This window comes from Amblyomma americanum, chromosome 5 (genome assembly GCF_052857255.1).
Source record: "Amblyomma americanum isolate KBUSLIRL-KWMA chromosome 5, ASM5285725v1, whole genome shotgun sequence".
Taxonomy (NCBI): domain Eukaryota; kingdom Metazoa; phylum Arthropoda; class Arachnida; order Ixodida; family Ixodidae; genus Amblyomma; species Amblyomma americanum.
Window position 1 is genome coordinate 194,460,931 of NC_135501.1, and position 24,187 is coordinate 194,485,117.

General features: G+C 46.7%; 1 protein-coding gene across 3 annotated transcripts in view; it reads right to left on the minus strand.

Moving 5' to 3' along the window:
* Positions 1 to 24,187, minus strand: part of LOC144133293 (uncharacterized) — a 411,732-nt gene that overhangs the window by 351,944 nt on the left and 35,601 nt on the right. For 2 of the 3 annotated variants that reach the window (XM_077666273.1, XM_077666274.1), the window contains one exon: positions 22,570 to 22,817. In XM_077666273.1, coding sequence (XP_077522399.1) covers positions 22,570 to 22,817 — 248 coding nt within the window. Of the gene's footprint in view, positions 1 to 3,033; positions 4,343 to 22,569; positions 22,818 to 24,187 lie in introns of those variants that run through there. The other variant, XM_077666275.1, reaches the window with a different exon arrangement.

The window sequence follows — 24,187 nt, forward strand, 5'->3', positions numbered from 1 at the left end:
ACGACGCGATAGCGTTAATGGGTTAATGCACATATATGCGGAATGGGTAAATATTGTATACATTTATAGATCGCTGGGAGTCCTTATACCACTCCTGGCGCTATGGTGCAGCAGTTAGTGTGTGTTATGCGCCACGGTCCAGGGATGACAGGTGCTGCCACCGGTGGGGCTTGTGAGAACCAGGTTGCTCTTGCAGAGCAACCTCTCACGACTAATCATTACTTGAACTGCCACCTGCCATGGCGAGCAGTTTTCTCTCAATCCGGAGGGCAGGTTGTAGTGACGTCACAAGGTCAGATGATCTAGCTGGACGGCACCCAGCCAGCCAGGTCTTCATGGTTGCAGAGGGACCGTAATACAACATCTAAGCGGCTGGAAGCCCTAGTGCTAGCACACCACGAAAACGAAACCAAGACCTACTGAACTAGAGACCTGCACATTTGGCACTGCTCCAGCGCGCACCTTCTAGTTCATGCCTTTTGCCGCTAGGGAAGGGCAGCTACGGGTGGCGTGGCGCTACAATTAACCGGTTGAGCAAGACGGCGTCGGTTACTTTACTTCAAGGATGTAATAGTTTTGTCATTTGTCTACGTGTTCAGTATTTATCATTCATCCATTGTATTAGCAAAGATGCCAGAAAGTCTCACGCATGCATGCGCGCAAACAAATTATTCACCGCTAGGATTTAAACAAATGTCATATTTGCATTGTTCATTACTACGTTTCAAAATAATAAGACAGGACAAATGCACTGGGAGGCAGTGAGAGGAGAGTAATCATTTGTCGAAAGCAGACGATGATGATGATCATGACAGACTAACAGGTCAATCAAGTGCCCTCAACGGCCAAAAAGTTAACGAAAGTTGGCTCACGCAGTCTCATAGGGCCCTGCCAAATGGGCAGGTCTCTCTGTGCATTTGTCCTGTCTTATTATTTTGAAACCTAATAACGAACAATGCAAATATGACATTTGTTTAAATCCTAGCGGTGAATAATTTGTTTGCGCGCATGCATATGAATTTAACGATTTTGAAATCACTCGATAAACACTGCTCTTTCAAATAACGTGAAAGATACGCCGGTGAGGTATGCGTATGTGCGTGCGAATTGTGCGCTAAGGCGGATATAATCGATGTGATAGACAATCTGTGTGATAGAGTGCAATTAAGCCTTGATTAGTTAAATACTTTACTTTTTATTATTTTAGGATAGAAGATTATAATGCGAAATTGAAAGCCATGTTTTTAAAACTTTTGAACCGGGTTCCTGGTTAGAGATATTAAATTGGGAGAATATTCTGAAATCAATAAGTTGGCTTATACGTGCGTTGCACAATTGTCAAACCTCGTTGCTGCACGCGGTGTTATCATGAAAACAAAGTCAGGGCGACTACGTCATTAAACACACTAACTTAATTAATAATTCCTGTATTATTATTGGCGAGAGGCAGTTTGATGGATGCGCAATGGCGGAAAAGTGACGTAAAGTGTTTTGAAAACCATGTTATTAACGTTCGAGATTTCGAAACTGAACGCCGGTACCAACAATTTAGAAACTGAGCTTGCCTTCTATACTGACGGCCTTCTTTCGTAAGTCTCATGACCAAAACCAAGTTTAAAGGTTCATTGTTTCATTTTAGTTTTTAATCATCTTTTAATTGCACTCGATGACGCAAACACTGAACGCGCTGCCGCACAACCAACCTGCACAAACGACACCAAAGTGCTTTTCATGGCCTTCAAAAAAAAAATAAAAAAGTTTGGACTGTATAATTCGAAACCCGACGTATAGGCGTATACCTTTGCATTTTTCTTTCTATGTACTTCACTGCACATCGTCCTGCAGATTCTTCCCTCAGCTAACAGTCCAAAATTTGAGGATATTGTCTTATTAAGATGTTGTGCCTGAATTCTTACAACCTTTTGTTGCCCATTTTGTTCCAAATCATCTTGTTCCGAATCAATCCGTCTGAATACCTCGCCTTAATGTTGCGCTGAATTGATGCGGACTGAATGTTTCCCTTGCCTGACACACTTTCTGGCCAGAATTATCGCACTCCTGTACAAGACTATGGTTCCTCTGCAAGCCGCGTAGATATTTCCGAGCGCCTTCACAAAAACCTTCTCTACGCTTTTTTTAATCGAATGCCAGAAATATTATGCATGTTTCAAGCAAAGGCTTCTCGCAAGCTGTGAACACTAGATACAAAATAACATTATTTTAAGTTTTACTGCTAATGAAGAGAACAACAAAAGATTTGCTTTATATTGCTAAATATCTATTAAAGATATTATAGCGAGTACCTGAATTAATGCGTCATGTAAGGAAAGTTTTTTTTTGTACCCTGAACTCATAGTTTGTCATTAAACAAAACGTGCACGGTTAAAAACAGAACCAAGTAGCATTAACTAAAAACTGAATAGAGAATATAGCAACATCAGCTGTATTCTGTGTTGGTTTTGGTATGTAGGGTTTAACGCGCCGAGGCGACACATGGGCCTATGAGGAACCCCATAGAGGAGCGCTCTGTATTCATTTAAACCACCTGAGGCTCTTTAAAGTGCGCTTATATCCCACAGTGAACGGACGTTTTACGATTTCACCTCCGCATAAATGCGGCCGCAGAGATGGGGATTCGATCCCACGACCTTGGGGTCATCAAAGCCACTTAGCCACCACGACAGGTATTGATTAAGATTTTAATGATAAGTGAGGCAGGTAACGAAATCGCCAGTGCCTGCGGTTCCCAAAAACTTCAGTTTTCCCCCCACGCCACCACGTCACAACTTTTAGATATCAGAAAAGCTAACACGCTCATTGCAAATATTCGGATATTCATCCTGCTCGCAGAGTGATTCCGAAACACACCGACGGCAGTTGTCGACAGTGGACGTTTGGCAGAGAACACGCACGCTAACTCCTGTGAGAAAACGCACACCCACAAAACATCGATTTGCTAGAATGAAATATTTCTAGATTATTCGAACAAAAGACGTGGCAAAAATTGCTGCGCGCTTACAATGCACTACTCACATGTAGGACGAAACCTTGGCAGACAGTAGATGATGCCAGACACCGTGGTAGCGACGCTGCTATACAAGGTCCGGGATATGGGATGCTTCGTAGCGAGCTCTGCAGTCAGCGCAGCACCAGCAAGAAGACAAGACAGGGAAGCTGTCGACAGTGTTCTTCGCGAGATCACAAGCCGGGCACCAATGTCAGCGCGATGCGCTCTCGACGCCGGCGAGCAATGCCACCACCGATGGCCGGCAGGAGCGGGTGAGCTGGGTCACATCTCGGTGCGGTGCACTGCGAAGCGGTGGCAACGCATCCGCCCTTCCTTGGGCTCGACTTGCGGTAGTCCATGGCGCTGTCCGCACCACACGCCGGACGCACATCCGCATGAAGTGCTCGAGAATATGATGTCGCTTGAGAGCAAAACGCAGGACAAAACAGGAAACCAGCTCTCGCCTAAACTTGATCCCGAAAGAAGATGCTATGACGACTTGAGTGAAATAGCAACGTGTCACACTCGCTGCTTCCTAGATGAAGGCTGGTTCGAGATCACGTGCTTCGGATTATTTATAAATCCAAGGTTGTTTGTGACTGAGAGATCGAGACCATGTCATACGTGGGAAGGTGAGAGTTCAAAGGGGGTAATGCTAACCGCATGATGCAAGAATAATCTGAAGAACTGACCAGTTAATGAGACATTTCAGTTCCAATTGTGTGGCACGAAAAACACCTTGATTCCTGCGTTTACGAGAGGCGACAGGAGAACAACCGAGACTCCTTTCAGGCAGCCTGGGTTCATCGGAGCAGTAGGCCTAAACAAGGCATCACATCCTGCTCGGAAAACTCCTATGAGAGTCGACACGAGGAAAGTCCATTCGTCTTTTCAACAACAGTCGCTGATTTCAATGGGGAATAATAAAGTAAGGTGAAAAAAGTGCCCTTCGGACTCCCAAGAAAGGGGGAGCGATTCGAAAGGCGAGTAGTGAGATTAACTTAAAAATAACTGATATCGAAGCTGGCTTCCAGAAGTCACAGGCGCCCGTCGAAGAACCAGCCGGGCGTTGGCGTCGATTTTCGCGCGGACAAAAGGAAACAGGAGGTCTCAAGAATCCAACGAGTTCAGCAGGGACAGTTTTGATGAGAAGAGCCGCTAGATCACTTCGCGACGGAGCAAGCGACGGCCAAGACAGAAACGAAGCACCGCTGAAAAGCTGGTCCGGCGCGGAGGACCGATCTCCGCAGCGAGAGACAGCGAGGACCGCCCCACACCAGGCAGCACACGTGGTTGGAGACGCGCACCGCACCGACCGCCGCCCGAGCGCGAACTGGCCCGCCTCGCTCCGGAGCCGTGCGGCAGAAACACCCGTCGGAGGAGCGGGAGGAGCGAGCCGCGCTCGCCCTCGCGCCTAAGTCCACCGCCGCCGCCGAGCGGCAGCGCTACCTCACGCGTAGTGGCCGCAGCGTCGGAGGAAACGCCAAAAGGCCGCTACGGTGCATTGTGAGGATCTTCAAAGAACTACACGAAAAAAAATATTAACGAGAGTAGGGCAACCACCTAAATTACATGTACAGCCATACTTAAAGTGGAAATTTCAGAGCGTCAGCAACGTAGAAGTCGTTGGGATGGGTTTCCCTGCAGAAAAGCACATACGTACTTAGACTGAAATTCTTCCATAATATATATCATTCTAAGACAGGTATTGACCGTGCTATTATTTATTTCCGCCAGACTATATAGAAGAGACCACACTTTCAATGTGAAAGAAATTTAATGCAGAACTTATTTACTAACTATCTAAGGCTACTACGTAGCCTTCTCCTTCCATATGCAGAACAATGAGTGCACACGTCTTTTCGTTCCTGCTCTGTTCTCTCGAAAATTCTACACAAGAAGCTCCTTTGTATCTCATTTCTGGGCTCTCGTGTGGCTCTTTTGAACAATGAGGTGATTGGGGAAGAAAGGGGGAGGGGGATGACGTGGTTGTTATTTCAAGATGCCCAATGGCAAGTACCTACATGAGGGATTAACCAATGGGACTGACCACAAATTAGAGCCGACCTGTTTTTTCTTCGACATCTTGTATTTCTTATTCTATATTGTAATTTTCATCGCAAGTTCTGTCACTGATATTCTTTTTCTCGCAGTCAGACATACCGAAAAATCGCGACCTGCCCTTGATAACAGTGATACTGTGAAGTTTTTTTTATTGGAAATGCCGAAGGATCGCTTCCATAAATGTCACTTCAACCCGTAAGCCTGGTGAGACAGGCTGGTTAGAGCGTACGAGCTTGAACTCTCAGTGAGAACCCCGGGTATAAACACCTGGTAAACACAAGGGACGTGCGTGGCGGACAATCAGCAGGCTATGGCTTTGTTATGCATAGGCCTAATTGCACCCCTTGGTTTCAATAACCTTTTGCTTCTTACGCTACATTTGTGAGCGCGAGCACGTACTACAAGCAGGATATAGTCCTCCGCCCATTCGTGCCCGTGCCTGGCCAAACCAAACGGGCTACTAGTGTCGTCAAACTTTCAGTGCTGCTGAGTTGTTAAAGAGTCAGTGGAATTCGCAGCATTAGAAGACTTACGCTATATTGTAAATTAGTCCCTTTTACGCAGAACTACTTTTAGTCGTGGTAACTTCCTCTGGGTTCATCTTGTTGCGATGTCAACAACTGCAGCGAAGCTAAAACATCTGCGTTGTGAGTTTGCTTGTAAATCACACGGCCATTATGATTATTATATACCTATCTTTCACATGTCTTCCTCCCTTCTTCCCTCGCTTTTTCTTTCTTTTCGGTCTCTCTTTGTTTTGCTGCTTCCAGCCATTTCAGTTCAATTTATTTTACCAGAAGTTTGGGAGGATATCTGGGCTAAAAGTTGTAAATCACAGCTTGACACGGCCCAGAAAACCTCTTCAAGGCCGCTCCGGCGCAGTTACTAACAACTATAGTTAACAGAAACAATGGAAAGATTGACAAAAGCAAACACGGTACAATAGTAGCTTTGCATAGTTTTCCAAAACACAAACAAGCTTAGTTTTAAATATTATAAAAAATACAAAATACACTACAACAACATATTTAAATAAGCATGTCACTCTCTCCCTCATTTATTCTTTACCCTTGACTTTTGATTCCTTGCCCTCTTGTGGCCAAACTTTTCGGGCACTGGGAGCCATTCGTACAGAAATCAGCGCCGCGCTGCTTTTTCTTCGCAGTGCCTATTTCGAACTGTATATGGCAATTAGCTGCGTTAGTTCTGCTGCAACTATTCGAGGGACTCTGCACGGCTTACACAGCCGCGTAGGCGTCATCGCAAGCGCAGTGAGCGAACATTCCCGCCGCGGTGACTCTGTGGTTAGCGCGCTCGGCTACTGATCCGGAGTTCCCGGGTTCGAACCCGACCGCGGCGGCTGCGTTTTTATGGACGAAAAACGGTAAGGCGCCCGTGTGCTGTGCGATGTCAGTGCACGTTAAAGATCCCCAGGTGGTCGAAATTATTCCGGAGCCCTCCACTACGGCACCTCCTTCTCCCTTTCTTCTTTCACTCCCTCCTTTATCCCTTCCCTTGCGGCGCGGTTCGGGTGTCCAACGATATCTGAAACAGATACTGCGCCATTTCCTTTCCCCAAAAACCAATTATTATTATTATTAATTTTCATTTCCGTCATCCTCCTCCTGTTATCTGAGAGTAAGCATACCGGACCGGTTAGCACGCAGTACCACGCAGTGGATCGTCATCCAATTCTGGTGGGTAGATGGGTGATGGCACACCTATCCCTAACACTTCCTCGAACGGCGAGCGGAACTTTAGACGTCCGTTCCTGCGTTCCGCTGCGTCGTCGGCGCTGTCGACGGCGTCGGTATAGGCGTTGCCGTGTGGAAGGTGGCGTGACGGGAGAGCGAAACGCCACCTGCCATGGCGAGAGCGGAGGCACGGAGAAACGTAAGGTGGCTTCCACGGAAAGATACCGGAGGGTGTCTAACTGTGTAACACGCCACCTATCAGCGGTGACAGGTGGCGTGTGGAGAGTTGCGCTCAAATTTCGCATTACCGAATTTTGCAATTTTCTGTCAATTTTTTTCTACTCACTTACGGCAACAAAATTTTTATCCTCTCAAGGATACACTGTGAATATTGTGATAGCGTTTCGGATGGTGATGGATTTAAAGATGCAAGAGAAGTCCATTTCCAGCAGTTCTCTGCTTGATTCGCTATAGTGCTGAAGTGTGAAAGCAAGTTGGAATTTTCTTAAGCTACACGAAAACAATATCACTGAAGTGGAAGCTCAAAGGCGTTTCTACTGACGGTGCTCTCGACGAAACAACACCAAGAAGACCAAGAAACGCCCTCGGCAACTCTTCCAGTTCGGTGGAGAAGGATTCGGCATGCCATCGATCTCTCCCTATTTTCCCGTTTGTTCACTGAATCCAGGAGCTGTCTCAGACTTTGCTCGCGCGCACTTCAAACGCGCGGGGACGGCGTCGCCTTGTGCAACGAGCAGGTCACAGCGACGGCGTTAGCGCGTCCCTTCCTCGGTTGCCTCAGATCCGTCGAGATGTGCCCCCCCTCCCCCCCCCCCCCCCCACTACCTCTCCGCTGTCAGCGGAACGGTCTCTCCGAGCCGCGGTGCGGACGAACGAAGACGGAAAGAAGGCGATGGAAAACCGCAGGATAGGCCGTCGCTTCGGTTTGGCCCGTCACTCTGGCCAACGGCTGCGCGCCCTCTCCTCGGCGCACTCAGCAATTCCCGTGGCGAGTGCTCGCATGGCCGCACCGACTGACAGGAAATGCTTCCCCCTTTTTGCCGGCCGCATCAGCAGAGCTGCGCCTGGATGCTTTGCGGCACTATAGCTGGCTGAAACAAGACCAGCCGACGCAGCCACTCCGCTTAAGGGAACGCGTTACGCTTAAAAGAACTCGTTACGCCTAAAGGAACTTGTTACGCTTAAATGTGCACCGTGCTTCCGTGTAGCGCTTACCTGAAAAGGCCTTCGTTAGTCCGGTTTTTTTGCGAGACACTGGCCTAGGCACTCGCCTCGGCCGCATTTGTGGGCAACGTTGTGGGAGATTCGTACCAAGCACACCCTGCATTGGTCAGCGCTTGTGAAAACTGCGTGACTGCAGCAACAGGTCTGTGGGGGATTCTGCCTCAAGTAAACGATGCGACGCCGCTGGTGTATTATGTCGATACGGAAACCACAGTAATCTCATTCCCACTACTTCTACCTCTTTCTCTATTTCTATCTCTTTATTAATGCGATAGCATTATATGGTTATGTCGCGTCATCAGAAAGTATTGAATTGTATTGGGTTTTATGACGCATGTCATCAAAAAGTGTAATTAAAATAAACGCTCTGTTTCAATCAAGATTTGTGCGACTGACTCGATGAAAACCGATGTAAATGCCTCTGAAGACTTACCTAGACTAAAAATTAAAGCAAAAATAAAAATTAACAACATGAAAAATAAAACATAATTAAATGAAATTAAAAACAAAATAAAATTTCAAATCTAGAAATATAAAAAATTTTGAAATGAAAAATGCAAGGAGAAAGAAAGGAAATGGAAAGGATTTTGCATTTCCGCTAATAAGCATACGCAAGTGCAGTCCTGTAATTTTGATTTCTGACTTAACGCAGGCCAAAGTAAATATTCATGCGTTCAACAAAACACGCTCCTAGACAAGTTGTTTCGTGTTAATCACAGGTAAGTTAACAGCGTAAAAGAAATGCGAATTCGAAAGTAAGAACTCTTGTCTCTATTCCTGGGTCTTTCATTTGAGCTGATTTGCATTTGAATTCGGGCGTTGTTTGGAAAGAATGAAGAGTCTAAGTGCAGCGTCTCTTATGTGTACAACACACGTGAGAATGACGCCTGCGTGCTGCCTTATCGAACGGAGTGCGGACGCCGGGCCATATCGTTCCGTGTTCCTCTTTTCCTGAAGAGTCTGGCGCTTATCACTCTTGACGCAGAATGTACGGCCGATCGTGTAGTTGAAGCGCATTTTGCATGCACTGTGGCGCTTATCGCTTTTGATGCGGAATATATATCCGACCATGCACTTCAAGCGTATTTTGTACACACTGGCACAACCTAATCGACTGCCAAGGCTTGAGTTCGTTACAGTGTTGTGAATTGAGTTGCACTTCTTTTCTGTTTCTTTTTGTTCTTTTTAATGTGCTAGCATTTAGGTAGTCTTGTAAAAACCACCCGGTTTCTCCGTAACGAAATTTTCTGATTGGTCTAGAGGGTTCTGACGTCATCAGCACCGCCAAATTTGAAATTCTGAGGGTAAGAATGGTCGAGTACACTCCACTGGAATATCATATGAGATTATTATAACCCGACCCATTATTTCACCTTAATCCACCCACTAATCCACCTTAATTCATTTTCTGGGGTGGGCCCATTTTCAAAATTTTTTGGGGGGGCTAACTTCAAAATGCTGCCGAATTTTCCTCTTCAAGAATGCGGTTAAGACTGCCCCAATCTTTTTTCTTCCCCTTGAAATGCGTAAGCCGTTGTTTTTATTTTTGGGATGTACTTTGTGCAGCACATTTATGCTGTACTTTATTTTTTAAAGCACCGTATTAGAGGATACTGGTGCATACTTGGGAAATTGAAAAATTGGAAGGTTGGTTTTCGGGGAAAGGAAATGGCGCAGTATCTGTCTGGCATCTGGGCGGACACCTAAACCGCGCCGTAAGGGAAGGGATAAAGGATGGGCTCAGAGAAGAAAGGAAGAATGAGGGGCCGTAGTGGAGGGCTCCGGAATAGTTTAGACCACCTGGGGATCTTTAACGTGCACCGACATCGCACAGCACACGGGCGCCTTTGCGTTTCGCCTTCATCGAAACGCGGCCGCTGCGGCCAGGTTCGAACCCGGGTACTCCGGATCAGTAGCCGAGAGCCCTAACCTCTAAGCCACCGGGGCGAGTGTATACTTTGTCCGTCGAGCTTTTGGAGTCACTCGGGCGTCTTCTAGGTGCATTTACGCGTTTTTCCCCGTCCCTCCATTTCTCCCCGGATGTGGCATACGTGTGTGATTGAATCTGATAAGAAAGCCCCGCTGACTGTCTGATTGCGTGGGGACACTCAACAGTGAAGCGAGAAAGAGGCGAAGGTGATGAGGTTAGGGGAGAGCTAGAAACAAGTGGAAGTACAAACCACGCACGGTCAGCGCGTACGTTGGCAGGTGAGTCGAACTCACGACCATGTGCCCCAACTCGCCGTAAGCGGACACAACGAAAACGCCCCATAGTCCATTGGATTCGGCGCTTTGGAACAAGCAAGGCTTATTAATCAATTCGCCCTCACCCTACCATATAACAGACGTACCGGTCATCTCAGTTTGTAGAGGGACTGCTCCGCTGAAGCGGTGGCCCGGGTTCGAACCCCGGACCCGGACGAACTTTATTTAACTACAAAATTTTTGTGGAAACTGTACAGTTTTTCTTTGTAGCCGTATGACTGCGCTTGGGCGGATGCCAATGAGTAATCTCTATAATAACAAATCTACTTTACTCTGGGGTATTACTCTGAGCACTTGGCCAATAAGCAAGGCTTGTTCGCTAACCCATGCGCGGCCCGAAGCACCGGTCAAATGGACGTAGTAAAACCTGACTGCAGCCTCGGCGTCGCATACGGAATGTGCCAAAAGCAACCTGACACCGACATTCGAGGCTTCGTTTTTTTGCGTTACTCTAATTCGTTATAGGCGTGACGTTATCACACGTATGAGATGATTTCGCACCCCTACTGACGTCACATGGTCTCACTAAATAGCTCCAATAATTGTCCTCATTGGTTACCATCACTATTTACGCTAGTTAATTACCCTCTTCAATCAGCATGGTTGATTAGTATCATTAAGTAATTGTATTATTACCATTAATAAGGTCAATAATTAATTACTAATGTTAATTGCCAATTGTGTTGATTTGTACTTATTTGTAAAGATATGTAGATATCAATCGCATGGGTGTTCTTTTCGTCTTTTTTTTACTTTTTTCGTTTCTCCCTTTCAATAACCATGGTTTCATAAGAATGTATAACGTTACTTGCCTCTATGCTTTTTATTTGGCTTTATAATTATATGACCACGTGATTCCTGTACTTGTTGCCCCCACCCCTTATGTAATGCCCAACCCAGGGCCCTTAAAGGATAATAAATTATGAAGATGATGATGACTAAATACTGACTCGATTTTGTTATAACTGGTTTTTTGGGGGGAAAGGAAATGGCGCAGTATCTGTCTCATATATCATTGGACACCTGAACCGCGCCGTAAGGGAAGGGATAAAGGAGGGAGTGAAAGAAGAAAGGAAGAAAGAGGTGCCGTAGTGAAGAACTCCGGAATAATTTGACCACCTGGGGTTCTTTAACGTGCACTGACATCGCACAGCACACGGGCGCCTTAGCGTTTTTCCTCCATAATAACGCAGCAGCCGCGGTCGGGTTCGAACCCAGGAACTCCGGATCAGTAGTCGAGCGCCCTAACCACTGAGCCACCGCGGCGGGGCACTCGATTTTGTTTAATCACTGATTTTGTTTAATCACTGATTTTATATACTTCACCACACCAATCTTGCTTCCACGGTTTGGAGGCACATTTTGCGAACAGTTTTTGCGGACACTTTTCGCGGACACTTCTGGTGCCGACATAGCCTGGGAATGCTTTCGCATTAATAAGCGTTCACAAGAAAGTTGGCAGCAGCCCTCAAGGGGCAGAGACGAAGACAACGAGATGCCGTTAGCAGTCTATACGCGCTAGGAGCCGGCAGCGCCTGTGCAGTGGACGTTTCCCCGATTCCGGGTCGAGGGGACGCACAGCCGCACCTTGCACCGAGAGTCGGCCCGTCTGGAGCGTGACCTCGCAAAGCGAGTGCTCTCGTCCCGCGGAGGTGACAAGCACGACAGCGGCGACGGAGCCGCGCTTCGGAAGGCCGACGTATACGCCGCGTGTCTGTATGTAGGCACATAGCGTCCGGCGTGGCAGCACATATATCCTCCAGACGAATCTTCGTTCGGTGTCTGTCTTGACATCATCTGGCATGCACGCGTTGCGTAATCAATAAACTTGCCATCGAAAGTTTATTTCATTAAAACAGAAGCTTGGGCGAGTTGAGTAAAAACAACGCGATTTTAAACTCGATTTGAAGCAGCGCTCGTAGTTGTGTGTACCTTCGTTCCAGTTTCAAATTACGCTGTTTCCATTTCATTGGTTGTTTTTTTTTTTTCAGGAACCGTTTTTGTAAACCCAACTCTGAAACTTACGATCCTCAACCTCTTGCGTTGCTGTTTTCTCGGTCACACGGACTGTCCCATAGCTTTCGACGTCGGGCACATCAACCATTTAGAGTGCCAAATTTCATTTGCAGTTTCAGTTCAAACGAGAAGGGTTGCGCTTTTTACACAATGCCAAGGGGGCGGGACCGACGGATGTCAGCCACCCGAGGTGTCAATTTTCTACTTGTCTAAATAACACCATCGCACTCGTTCAGATTGTTGCGCAACTTCATATCGAACGCACACGCAAATTCGCTTCTCCTTTCTGCACCTTAAACAAGACTCTTACGAACATTTTCTTACGCAGTCTATAGACTGCGCAGTCTATAGACTTTTATTTATGAACTCTATAGACATTCTATAGAGAAATCCTATAGTCTACTCTATAGGCAATACAAATTCTATACAGAGTCTATAGGCAATCTATAGATTTATGACCATACACTTTTAGTAGAATTTTGTCCATAGACATTCTATAAGCTATGAATAGCTAAAAGGGAATATCAACAGGTTGGCGATAGGGTCTACAAGAAGTCTATAGACAATCTATAGAGGATTTTTACAAGGGGGACAAGCAATGAGTCGCGGCTTTCCCAAGCATGAGGGAAACCAGGCCAACGTTTCGTGACCAACTTAGTCCCTACTTCCAGCCTACTTCCAATCCGAGACAAGTCGACGTAGCACGGCTCGCTGACACAGCACCCCCAGAAACTGCCCCGCAAGCGCGACCGCCTCTTTCCACGCCTTCGCGCGCTGCATTTCTGAAAAGGAATTCCGCGCCGCTTGTCGCAGCATTGTCCTCTCCGTAACGAAGTCCCTTGCCGTATAGTGCTTGCAAAGAACAGCGCATACGTGGAGTCAAAGTAAAAATAAAGCTCAAAACAAGAGTGCGCAGACAGAATGAGGCGCGGTCAAGAGCTCTTGGCCAACAAGGCGCTTTCAGCCATTGTCGCCACACGCTAGCGCCCCCCCTCCCCTCCCCCACCTTGGGTCAACAACTGCACGCTTCGCACAGTGTCAACCGCAGGTCAAGACGCATGCATTAGCCCCCGTACGTGACCTGGAATGGTTCAGCGAGCGAGCCGGACCAGATTGCCGCGAGGGGACAGAACGCACAACTCGATGGACAGCAGCGAAGGGGCAATCGCCTTTCTCCACGCCATAAGTTTCACTGGCGATGATGAAATCGCGGAGCGGGTGAAACCCTGGCGAGCAGGCCGGTGACAGTTCAGTGCCCGAAATAAGCCAGTCGTTCTGAGTGGCAACAAAATAAAGCAAGGCGGTTTCCTAAGGGATGAGAATTCCGCTCTACTGTTCGAGTCAGCACTGCCAGGCTGTATAAGGTGGATAGCCGCATGCGCAGACGCCACGAAGAAGAAAAGCTTGGGAAGCATTTAAGCACACCTTAACAGTATGACGCGATACTATACACCTGCCTACAAGAAGCAAACATACTGAAGGCCGGCCTTGTCATCATGCTTATTATATATCTCCTAATTTTCATCAGCTAAGCCATCCCACAAAAAAAGTTATGATTTACCTTCATCATGCAATAACTCTCTTTAACAGCCGTTACAATGGCTTCGGCTCTAAAAGTACAAATAATTTTTTAATTTTTTTTTGTTTTCCCTCGGCAAAATTTGTTTTATTTGTTACTTTTCTACTTCCTGTTAGATTAAACCCATTAAACTTAGCGTCACGGGCCGGGACACCTTTTTTTTCAGATCTTTTTATTAGTTCCACTATATTATTAGTATTAGTCACATGGAGGTTTTCTGACGCACTCTTTTGCAGACATGACAGGCTTGCTGCCATCATATTCTTCTTTATTCATTACACGTCATTGTCCGCACTAATTGGTGACGTTAATTAGTTATCCAAATTAACGAAGTGTTCCTGTAATGTATTTCGGCTAGAATGCGCTGTCAGGAGCTAGTGTACATGGAACATCGTATCCCTCTATTAAATACCACGTCTAAAAAACAAATTCCTCAGGGGTGTAGAGCTAGCGTGCTCGAGTCCCGACCCAAACGACAGCGGATCGAATCCATTTCACCACCTTTTTTTTTTATCCTCAGCGAAACTGTTTTTCTACGTCCCTACCCTCTCGACCAATCAGGATTTTCCGTCTGCAACGACGTCGACGCCGACTTTTCTGCCGAACGGGACGTTTAACCCTGCCACGTTAAAATTGTCATCGTCAGCAGCCGGATTACGTCCACTTCATTGTAATCAGCAACTCCCTTTGTCCTACGCAAGTCATAGTCACCCTATCCAAGTCAACGCTTTAAATCTCCCCCCCCCCCCCCCTCTCAATCCACTCTGTTACCCTGGGAGATCCTCAGCCCTTTGGTCGCCACCTCACATATCCCGCAGTACAGTCCATTTGCACCTCTAACTTTCACACGCATCAAACACGAACTTCTTGGTATAAAGGAACAGCATCGGCTCGAGAAAGGAAGCGGCCACTCGCTTAGACGACTACATGGGCGCCTGACCTGCATTTGTGCCCCAACGTATCCGTCCCGAGCCGTCATTCGCGCCATGTTGTGTCCGGATTGCTTGTGCTGCGCCCCTGAGCAGAGAACGCTTCCATTAGTCCGTTTCTCCTAACTTGCGGTCTGCCCGTTCTGGTGTTTATTTCTCAGAAATCAAGTAAAAAAGAAAGAAAAAGGTGTTCCCTACCATTTCTCACTGGCGCTCCTTCAATCGTAACTTTAAAAAATTACAATCGGTTTTGAGAACGGAAAGCTAAACCTGCATTAACGGAGATGGAAAATCGTCAGAAAGACTCAGTCACCTACATTCCTCAGTTACAATGCGAAAGACAGGAGAAGAGAGGACGACAGAACACAGCGCTGTGTTCTGTCGTCCTCTCTAGTCACGTATTTCGCGCTGTAACCATGGAAGATCGTCACCAACTCGCCCAACCACTTGGTGAGTCACCTATAGGTGATATGAAATAAGAAAGTAATTGCTCTCTTCCATCCGTCAAAGCGCCGCCTTGGGTAAAATCAGGTTAAAGTGCAGCGAATCGATCTTGTTTGAAGAAAGAAAGACAAAAAGAAAGAAAGAAGGAAAGAAAGAAAGAAAGAAAGAAAGAAAGGAGAAGAAAGAAAGAAAGGAAGAAAGAAAGAAAGAAAGAAAGAAAGAAGGAAAGAAAGAAAGAAAGAAAGAAAGAAAGAAAGAAAGAAAGAAAGAAAGAAAGAAAGAAATAAACCGTGGTTTTGCGGCACGGATGTCTGAAGAGACTCGCCTTCCTTCTTCTCTCTATGCAAAACAACACAGCCAGTGAGCAACCTTTCATTCCGAGACGCGAGCGAGAAGAACCGTTACGGAGAAAGACTGAGGGAACCGTAAGAAGGAGAGAGGAAGAGCGGGTAAGAAAGGCAGCGTTTTGACGCCCAGACACGACCCGCGTACGCCGACGACGACGCAGCGTTGCCCGGGTCCGTTAGCGTGTCACGGACACGGCCGCGGAGAGGGTCCAGAAGACAGCGGGGCGCCACGTCGGCGTCGCTGGACGCACGCCGTGGCACTCCGGTACGCGTGACTTCCTTCAGCCCCCCTCCGGCGGGTCCACACGTGTCGCTGCCGACGGCGCAGCTGGTTGCGTGCGGCTCTCTCAACTTATTTCTTTTTTTCTTTCATCTCCCTCCTCGCACAGCCTCCGCTGCGGTATCCGTCGCTCGTCTTCTTTGTCTCGCTGCGCGCGGCCGACCCGCTCCGCACTCGGGCTTTGACGCCCATATTCCTTTCCAAGAGCAAGACCGCTGCCGGGCAGCGTTTCATATTCATGGCTGCCACGGATGACTGCCTTCCCCCGAAAGCTCCGGCTTTCCTGCCAGAGATCCTTTGCTCGTTGTTTTCTTCGTCCGTTCTTTTCCGTTGTCTTTCCGGAGAGCCGTTGCGGTTCCCCCCTTCTTCGGCACGCGCTCACTGGAGGCCGTGCTGCGCTTTCTTCACCCCGCGCGGATTGTCGTCGCTATGTCCCCCCTCCCCCCTTTCCTGGCACGTGACCGCCGTTGCACTGCCCATGGCAAAAAAGTACAAGCGGACAGTAAGTCTCGGCACTGTTTTGTCCCCTTCGCCTTGTCTCGTTCGCCTGCTTGTTTGTATTGGTAGAGGGGGAAGGAGGAAGTTCTGCGCCCCCTCTCCTGGGCCTTATCCTCTCACTGTTGTTCTTGCCTCTCCGGCAATGCTGCTTCTGATGCTCCGCTGTGCCGAGGAGCGCCCACACGAGGCTCCAATAGCGTGACCGGCGGCGCGTGAACCACCGGACAGGACAAGATGGGACGTCTTGCCGCCGTCCCGGTCTCGGGTTCCCTTCGCTTCGTTTCTAGCGCGCGCTTTTGCCTGTGCCGCGTCAGTGGTCCGTCTTGGGGCGCGTGCCGATAGTTGACGACTGCCTTCCTGGCGTGATTCCCTTTTTTTTTTCCAGCGCTCACGACTCGACGAACGTTACGTGAGAAGTCGGCAAAGGCACGGCCGTGGCACTGAAGCCAGATCCGGATGCTTGTTTTTTTTTTTTTAAGAAAGAAAAAACGTCACGACGGCGACGTCTCTGTAAACGTCATGTCTACGTTTTGGACAGAAAGAAAAAATTAAGAAAATAAGGATTGTCCATTGGTGAAAGGAGAAGGCCGTGCTCTAGATTAAGAGACACTTAGTGTGCAGTGGGGTTCGGCATCAATTCACACTTCTGGGATTCGCTAGCGTGCAGAGAAACTTCCGCAAAAAAACACGTTTTTTTGTGCTTCATTCTCAGCGAAATGCAGCCACCATAGCCAGAGCACCCGGCTTCCTGCTCAATAACCACATGCCGTAGTCATTAGCTTCTTTGTCAGCTGCATAACGCATGCGTGTGGCGTAAAAACTATAGCTACGCTGATGGTGTGATTAGAGATACTATTTATATAAAAGCCAAAAAATGAAATGCAATATAAAACTCCACAAAGAGAAGAAAATAGAAACTCTGAATTAATTTCTGTTGTCCTTTCACGCTGTAGTTTCAATTCTAGCAACAGGCCTTCAAATGTCTGCGCTGAAAAAAAGGAACGTCGATCCTTCAATTTCTCTTATCGGCTGAACTCCCCAGAGCAAGCTCGCATTTGTGAACTGATATATGTTGACTCGTTGATGAATATCGAGTCTCATATGTGGCTTGTGTATTCAAGTTATATTCAGTGCGTGCGTGCTGCTTAACATGCGATCTAGCTATAGATCGCATACTATTAGCTATAAAATAGCAAGATAACCGTTTACCAGAGTTTTGAGCAGTATTGTTAGTTAGATGCTTCTGAGGCTTCTGTGGTGGCCTATTATTCTCGTCTGTTCGTTCTCAGACACGAATTTCCGCAAACATCACAATATGTGCGACGTTAGCACCAGTTTTAGTAGCTGGAGATATTCATACAATTCCTGTTACGTATTTATTGAGCTGGCTGTGCTTTCGCAACTCCGCATACGACAAGTAGGAAATATCTAATGGGCACCCGAATGTTCATAAATTACTTCAAATGGTATACAACAATTGGTTACAGTTGGAATTGTGGTTCTAAATGAATTCCACATTGCTCCAGAGAAACTTAAGCAAAAACCACATCTTTAAAAGGCAGTTACTATGCAGCAGATCTGCACTCTAAAAGCACGGCGTAGAACAAGTATTCTTTTTGTAATAAAAGATGTCAGTGGCTTAACTTACTAAATTATATCGACAACTTGCGCCACCTGCCGCAATCGAAATACATAACTGCATTCGATGTGCAAGCACCACTGCCTCTAGTATGTGGGTCCCATAGCCGGCGTATATAAACACGAATTCGAAGTGTTTTCTGTGGATGTTATGAGTACGTTGCTTTTTTGTGACTATATAGTGTTGCTGTTTGTGACCGATATATGCTTAGCTTGTTTGACTTCATATTACTTGCTAAATGTCGGCACCTGCCAGCGCTCCGGTCCAGCCGCCAATACACCTTTTTTTTTTGCTTCACAATGTTACGAAAGATGTAAGGTTGCACAAATATTTGCAACATAATGTATTTTTCACATGGGAGATGCATTTTATAATATCTCTTTGATACAGCTCACATTCCAGGGAGCTACTGGGTCCTATGGTGTCTATTTAAGGGCAAAAAATGCAAAATTCAAATGGTACCAAATGAAGTTTCTCAATTGGATTCAACAATTTTTTTTTCGATTGGCCGGGGTTGCAGTGTGTAGCCGCAAGGCTTCCACTTCGACAGCTCAGTGAAAAGTGCCTACGCGCTTTTTCTACCCAGATTTTCCTAAACATGACCGTATTGGGAACTAATCGGCACAGAGCAGAAAATCAGAAGTTAATACCGATGTGCAGTGCGCAAGGAAAGAATTAGGAACATGGTTGAGGTACAACTTACTCTGCAAATTTTGCGCCAACAGCACGTGCATGAGTCGCAGTAAAACTATAACTCAAACGCGAAGCGAGCGCCGCCCCGCGGAGGGCCCGGCAAGGACGGAACAGCTCGCGGCATCTGCTAGCGGTCCACAGAACCCCGAGCGGGGCCAACTCGGCTCCTCCCCGGCGGAGGGAGCCGGAATCAGGAAGGGTAGGGTGCCTGGATGCCCGCTCACGCTGACCCATCGAGGCACCCTCGGCAAGGGATTTAGCATGCGGGGTAGGATGCGACGCGGGGATTGTGGGATAAATCATGGTTAGTACATCGACACTATAAGTTATATGCTTAATACAAGATTATAGTTGGCTACGGTTATGGTTACAACGTACGCGGGTTACACTTGCGTTCAAGAACTGCATACCTTAAATACTTAGTCTTAAAATAATAATAATAATTGCTTTTTGGTGAAAGGAAATGGCGCAGTGTCTGTCTCATCTCGGCGGACACCTGAACCGAGCCGTTAGGGAAGGGACAAAGGAGGGACTGAAAGAAGAAAGCAAGAAAGGGGTGCCGTAGTGGAGGGCTCCGGAATAATTTCGACCACCTGGGGATCTTTAACGTGCACTGACATAACGCACAGCACACGGGTGCCTTAGCGTTTCGCCTCCATCGAAACACGATCTCCGCGGTCGGGTTCGAACCCGGGTACTCCGGATCAGTAGCCGAGCGCTCTAACCACTGAGCCACCGCATTTAAATATGTTCTGACACGGTTGCGCGAATAGCAACATGAGATACTCTGCCGGAAATGTTGCATTTACATACGTAGAAAGGCTATTGTGGTGTCTTACGTGAGCTGGTACATGTGCGATTAAGTCAGGAGAAAGCCCGTGAGGATTTGAGGCCACCATCTTTGACCGAACGATCAGATTGCCATTGCCCCCTATTCTGGCCTTATGATTTCGACGGCTTGGTTGCCGGTGCCCTGGCGCACCTATGAAAAGTGCTGTTCTGCTTCTCGTAGAGGATATAACGAACTTGCGGAAGCTACAAAAGCACTGCCCGAATGGCCGGAGGATGAGTTAGTGCTGGTAAAAGTGTTATATTAACTGGTTAACTCGTCACCATCTCACTGCCGCATGGGCCCGATTTGGCCTATGAACCGGCTAGGCTGCTTCGCACTGTTTTCTTTTTTTCTCAATTCAACGTTCGATGGTGCTGGTGGGGTATAAATCTCGTTGTGAGGCTCCGTTCATTGTGAGCACATTACTGTCTGTCTGACAGCTCGTTTATTAATACGGGGTATTTTGGCTGCGGGAAAGACAGCTCGCAGACTTACTAGGAGCCCTCCAGCCCCTTACACACTATGCAACTGAATTGGCTCGAGCACGTGACGATCAGCTTATTTTTGCCCGAGTACTTCTGATTCTGTAAAAAACTCAGTTTGAAATTTAGCACGGTGATCATTGCATGGTTTAACTGCTCTGCGCCATTTTATCTGCTATATCTTCTCCGGAACCCACATAGAGTTGCGGAAATAAGTAAACGGAGCACACTATTTTGTTCTAATTGCAATCACGCCTTCCCTATTTGAAATGAAGAAAGATTATTGTTTCCTCTAGAAAGCACCCGAACGTCCACTACCAGCAAGCTTATAATACTGCTTGAAATTTTAAGTAGGCTATGCATGAAAAACATACGAAGACATTTGCATGCTGTGTTTACTTTTGTATGCAACTGTACATTATATTGAACATCGGTCTTTTTCAGCGTTCTTAAAAACGCTTCTTTTCTGCAGCCTAAGCGGCATTGGAAGTCAAAGGCGTATTGAATGTGCTCCCACTCAATCACCTTTTCAAGAGGGCCGCCGCGGTGGCTGAGTGGCTATGGCGCTCGGCAGCAGGCCCGAAAGACGCGGGTTCGATCCCGGCCGCGGCGGTCGAATTTCGATGGAGGCGAAATTCTAGAGGCCCGTGTGCTGTGCGTTGTCAGTGCACGTAAAAGAACCCCAGGTGGTCGAAATTTCCGGAGCCCTTCACTACGGCGTCTCTCATAGCCTGAGTCGCTTTGGGACGTTAAACCCCCATAAACATAAACATAAACCTTTTCAAGAATTGTGTAGCAGCAGGAGCTCTACGTATAAGCAGCATTGAAAGTCGCTTATTTCGTCGGAGTGAGTTTTCTGCTTTCAGCAGCCAAATAAACAGCCATGTTTCTATAGCATGACAAAAGAAAACAACATGGGAATGCGCTGTATGTGTCGCTCTCTTTATCGGCTATGGTTTTCTTCAATGATGTGCACTACTTCATTCATTTAGTTGGAAAAGTATGTTCACGACTGCTCGCCACGAAATTTTTTTGTCGACGAACGTCATAACAATATGGTGGCACAAATAGCAAAATATACTACCCTGACAATTGCCAACTGTCTACCGCTGATACGCCAGGCGCGGAGTCAAATCCGATTTATGCAATTCTCATCATTTTCTACGGAACAACTTGTCGACCAATTAAAGGCACGATAACGGTCAAAAAAGGATATCTATAGCTGGGTCATGAATGATAATGGGCTATGGGTACGTAAGGACCACAAAATATTTTTTTCCACTGTGCGTTGTTTCAAAAATAAAGTTTACATAACATGTAAACAGCTACAGTGGATAAAAAAATAAACATTGACATGCGTACAGTGCTACGAAGGAGCAGTTTGTTCTGCATCCCATGTGCTGCGAACGGTAGCCTAAAATGCTGGATATATATATATATATATATATATATATATATATATATATATATATATATATATATATATATATATATAGTAGCTGTACTAGTGCGGCCACCTGCAATGTATAGCGCAAACTGCTGTACAGCAAATGCGTTAAATCTATTTCGGTCCATTCTGTGGAATATGGGTGCTTTTCAACGTGTAAATCTGCACCGCTCTCAGTTAGCAATTATCCATTTCCACTTTTTCATTCAAATATGTTCGTGCTCTTCAAAAAACTTCATGACTGCACATGACTAATACCTGCAATGAATTTGAATATCTATGCTGCAGCGAAGCTTTTTATGCTTTTCGCGAGCTTTGCGATCTTCACCGACACGCGGAGATATACCTTTGCAACGCCAGACGCTGCAGGATGCTACAGAATGGGCCATTACTTTCAATGTATTTATGCCAGTACCTTACATGTCTTTTTCAAAATTTTTGTCCAGGAATGTTGGACATGCTTGTTGTCGCTGACGCCGAGTTGTTTGCTTTCAACAAATTTTGTGTTTTCAGCTTCTTTTCTAGCCAACACCATTTGACAGGGCACAGTCATGCCCCCTTGACATTTTAATAGGAATAGGTGGAAGCTAATCTGCTTTTTTTTCATTTCAATTTATCGTTTGTACCTTTGTTTTGGGACTGCAGTCGTTTTCTGCCGCGACAACAATACACTTCCACGCAGTAGAGAGCATGTAAGTTTTCTAGTTTCATCATTGCAAGTATCTGCCTTAAGCTTACTTTCCCACAGATTATCAGCAAAAAACTGACACCAAGCACACAGGACGTCCGCGGTAAACGCAGCGAATATAAATGACGGGGTACGAGATGCCTATCCTATATACTTCAATAGACGCCGTCCTTTTCAGGTTTAACCGGAGCAGATGTGGATTTTTTTGAAGAACGTCATCACCTCGTTGAGAGCAAGACCGTGCCAGCGGATCTTGCTGCGGAGACAGGAAAATGCACCGTCCGTACCTAATATATGACCTGCGTACTTCTGACAAGGACTGCAAAAGAAATTTGAATATATCTATGCACACCCTGCCTTGATTTGAAGACTGATAGCGCACATCAGCGTCGTTTGTGAAACAATGTAATCACCGCTCACCATGGCGTTGGAGCCCGTCGGCCGGCGTGTGCCGACGCGTGGCGCCTAGGCACAGCTTGTGCTGGCAGCGGCGGCAGCTGGCGGGGTACCCCGGGACACCACTGTTCCAAGGACTGCACCATAGCCAGTGCCTCCCGTCGGAGCTGGCTTCCGTGCGAGTGGCACAGGTCACAGCAGCCTTCCACCAGCGGTGAGCAGAGGTCCAGCTGGCCGAGTCGTGAGGCCACCAGGGACCACAGGGGCTCGTCCTGTTGGGGTTGCAGAGGGAGATGAGGACCAAACGCAGTTTCGATAAAAGTTGATTTTTTTTTTAATCTTTTATCAAATTCACAAGGGCTATGCGCCCTCGGTTATATGAGGAAAAATAGGGAAACAGACATGGAAACGCATCTTGAATACGGCGCAACAGGGAAAAAGGGCACAGAATTTTTATCTTTTATTCAAATTCACAAGGGCTGTGTACCCTCGGTTATATGAGGAAAAATAAAGAAACAGACATGGAAACCCATCTTCAATACGGCGCAACAGGGAGCAAGGACACAGAAGGCGCATAAGACGACAGTACCAGCGCTGGTCCTGTCATCTTATGCGCATTCTGTTTCCTTTTTCCCATTTTATTTCTGTGAACTAATTAGCAGATTCGATAAAAGTTGATTTCTTTTTTTTTTATCTCTTATCAAACTCACTAGGGCTGCGTGTCCTCGGTTATATGAGGGAAAATAGGGAAACAGACGTGGAAACGCCTCTTGAATACGGCGCAACAGGGAAAAAGGGCACAGAATCTTTATCTTTTATTCAAATTCACAAGGGCTGTGTACCCTCGGTTATATGAGGAAAAATAAAGAAACAGACATGGAAACCCATCTTCAATACGGCGCAACAGGGAGCAAGGACACAGAAGGCGCATAAGGAGATAGCACAAGCGCTGGTCCTGTCATCTGATGCGCATTCTGTTTCCTTTTTCCTATTTTCTTTCTGTGAACCAATTAGCCCAATTCGAGGTGTTGCTTGTGGTTATATTTTCATTGCGGGTGTTGTAAATATCGTAAATTTGTGTGTGTGCTTCAGAAGCTGTCAATAATGTACTTTTGTGTGTGTTTCCTTCGCTTGCTGTCGCCTTGTTATAGGGGGCTGTGGGCTTTGGTCAAGCTGCCGTTCGTTCGGGAAGCTTTTACTTGCAGCACCCTTCATCTCAGTGATGGAAATAAACTATATTTGATTTGAAATAAATGACTTGGTAAGGTCACCTAATGGCCGAAATAGATTAACCGCCGGACGGAGTAGACAAGAAAAGTAGGTAAGCAGTTGGAGATACAGATAAACGGAGGGGAGTGGAGGAGGTCACGACAGAAAGTTTGTTGTGTGCAGCGGCCGCGACTGGCGCAAGAGGGACCTGTTATAGGTCAGTTGGAGATCGCATTGTCTCGGAGTCTACGCTAGTTAAATGTGTTTATTAAGACGTGCTTAGAGATGAAGAGCCGAAGGAAAGGATTCTCACAGGTGGGAGACGACTTAGTATGAAAGCGCCAGAACAGGAAATTACAAAAGGAACGAGAACCTGACGATCATGGAGGACAGCGAGAATTCTCGGTGTTGTTTTCGTCCTGCAAAGGACACG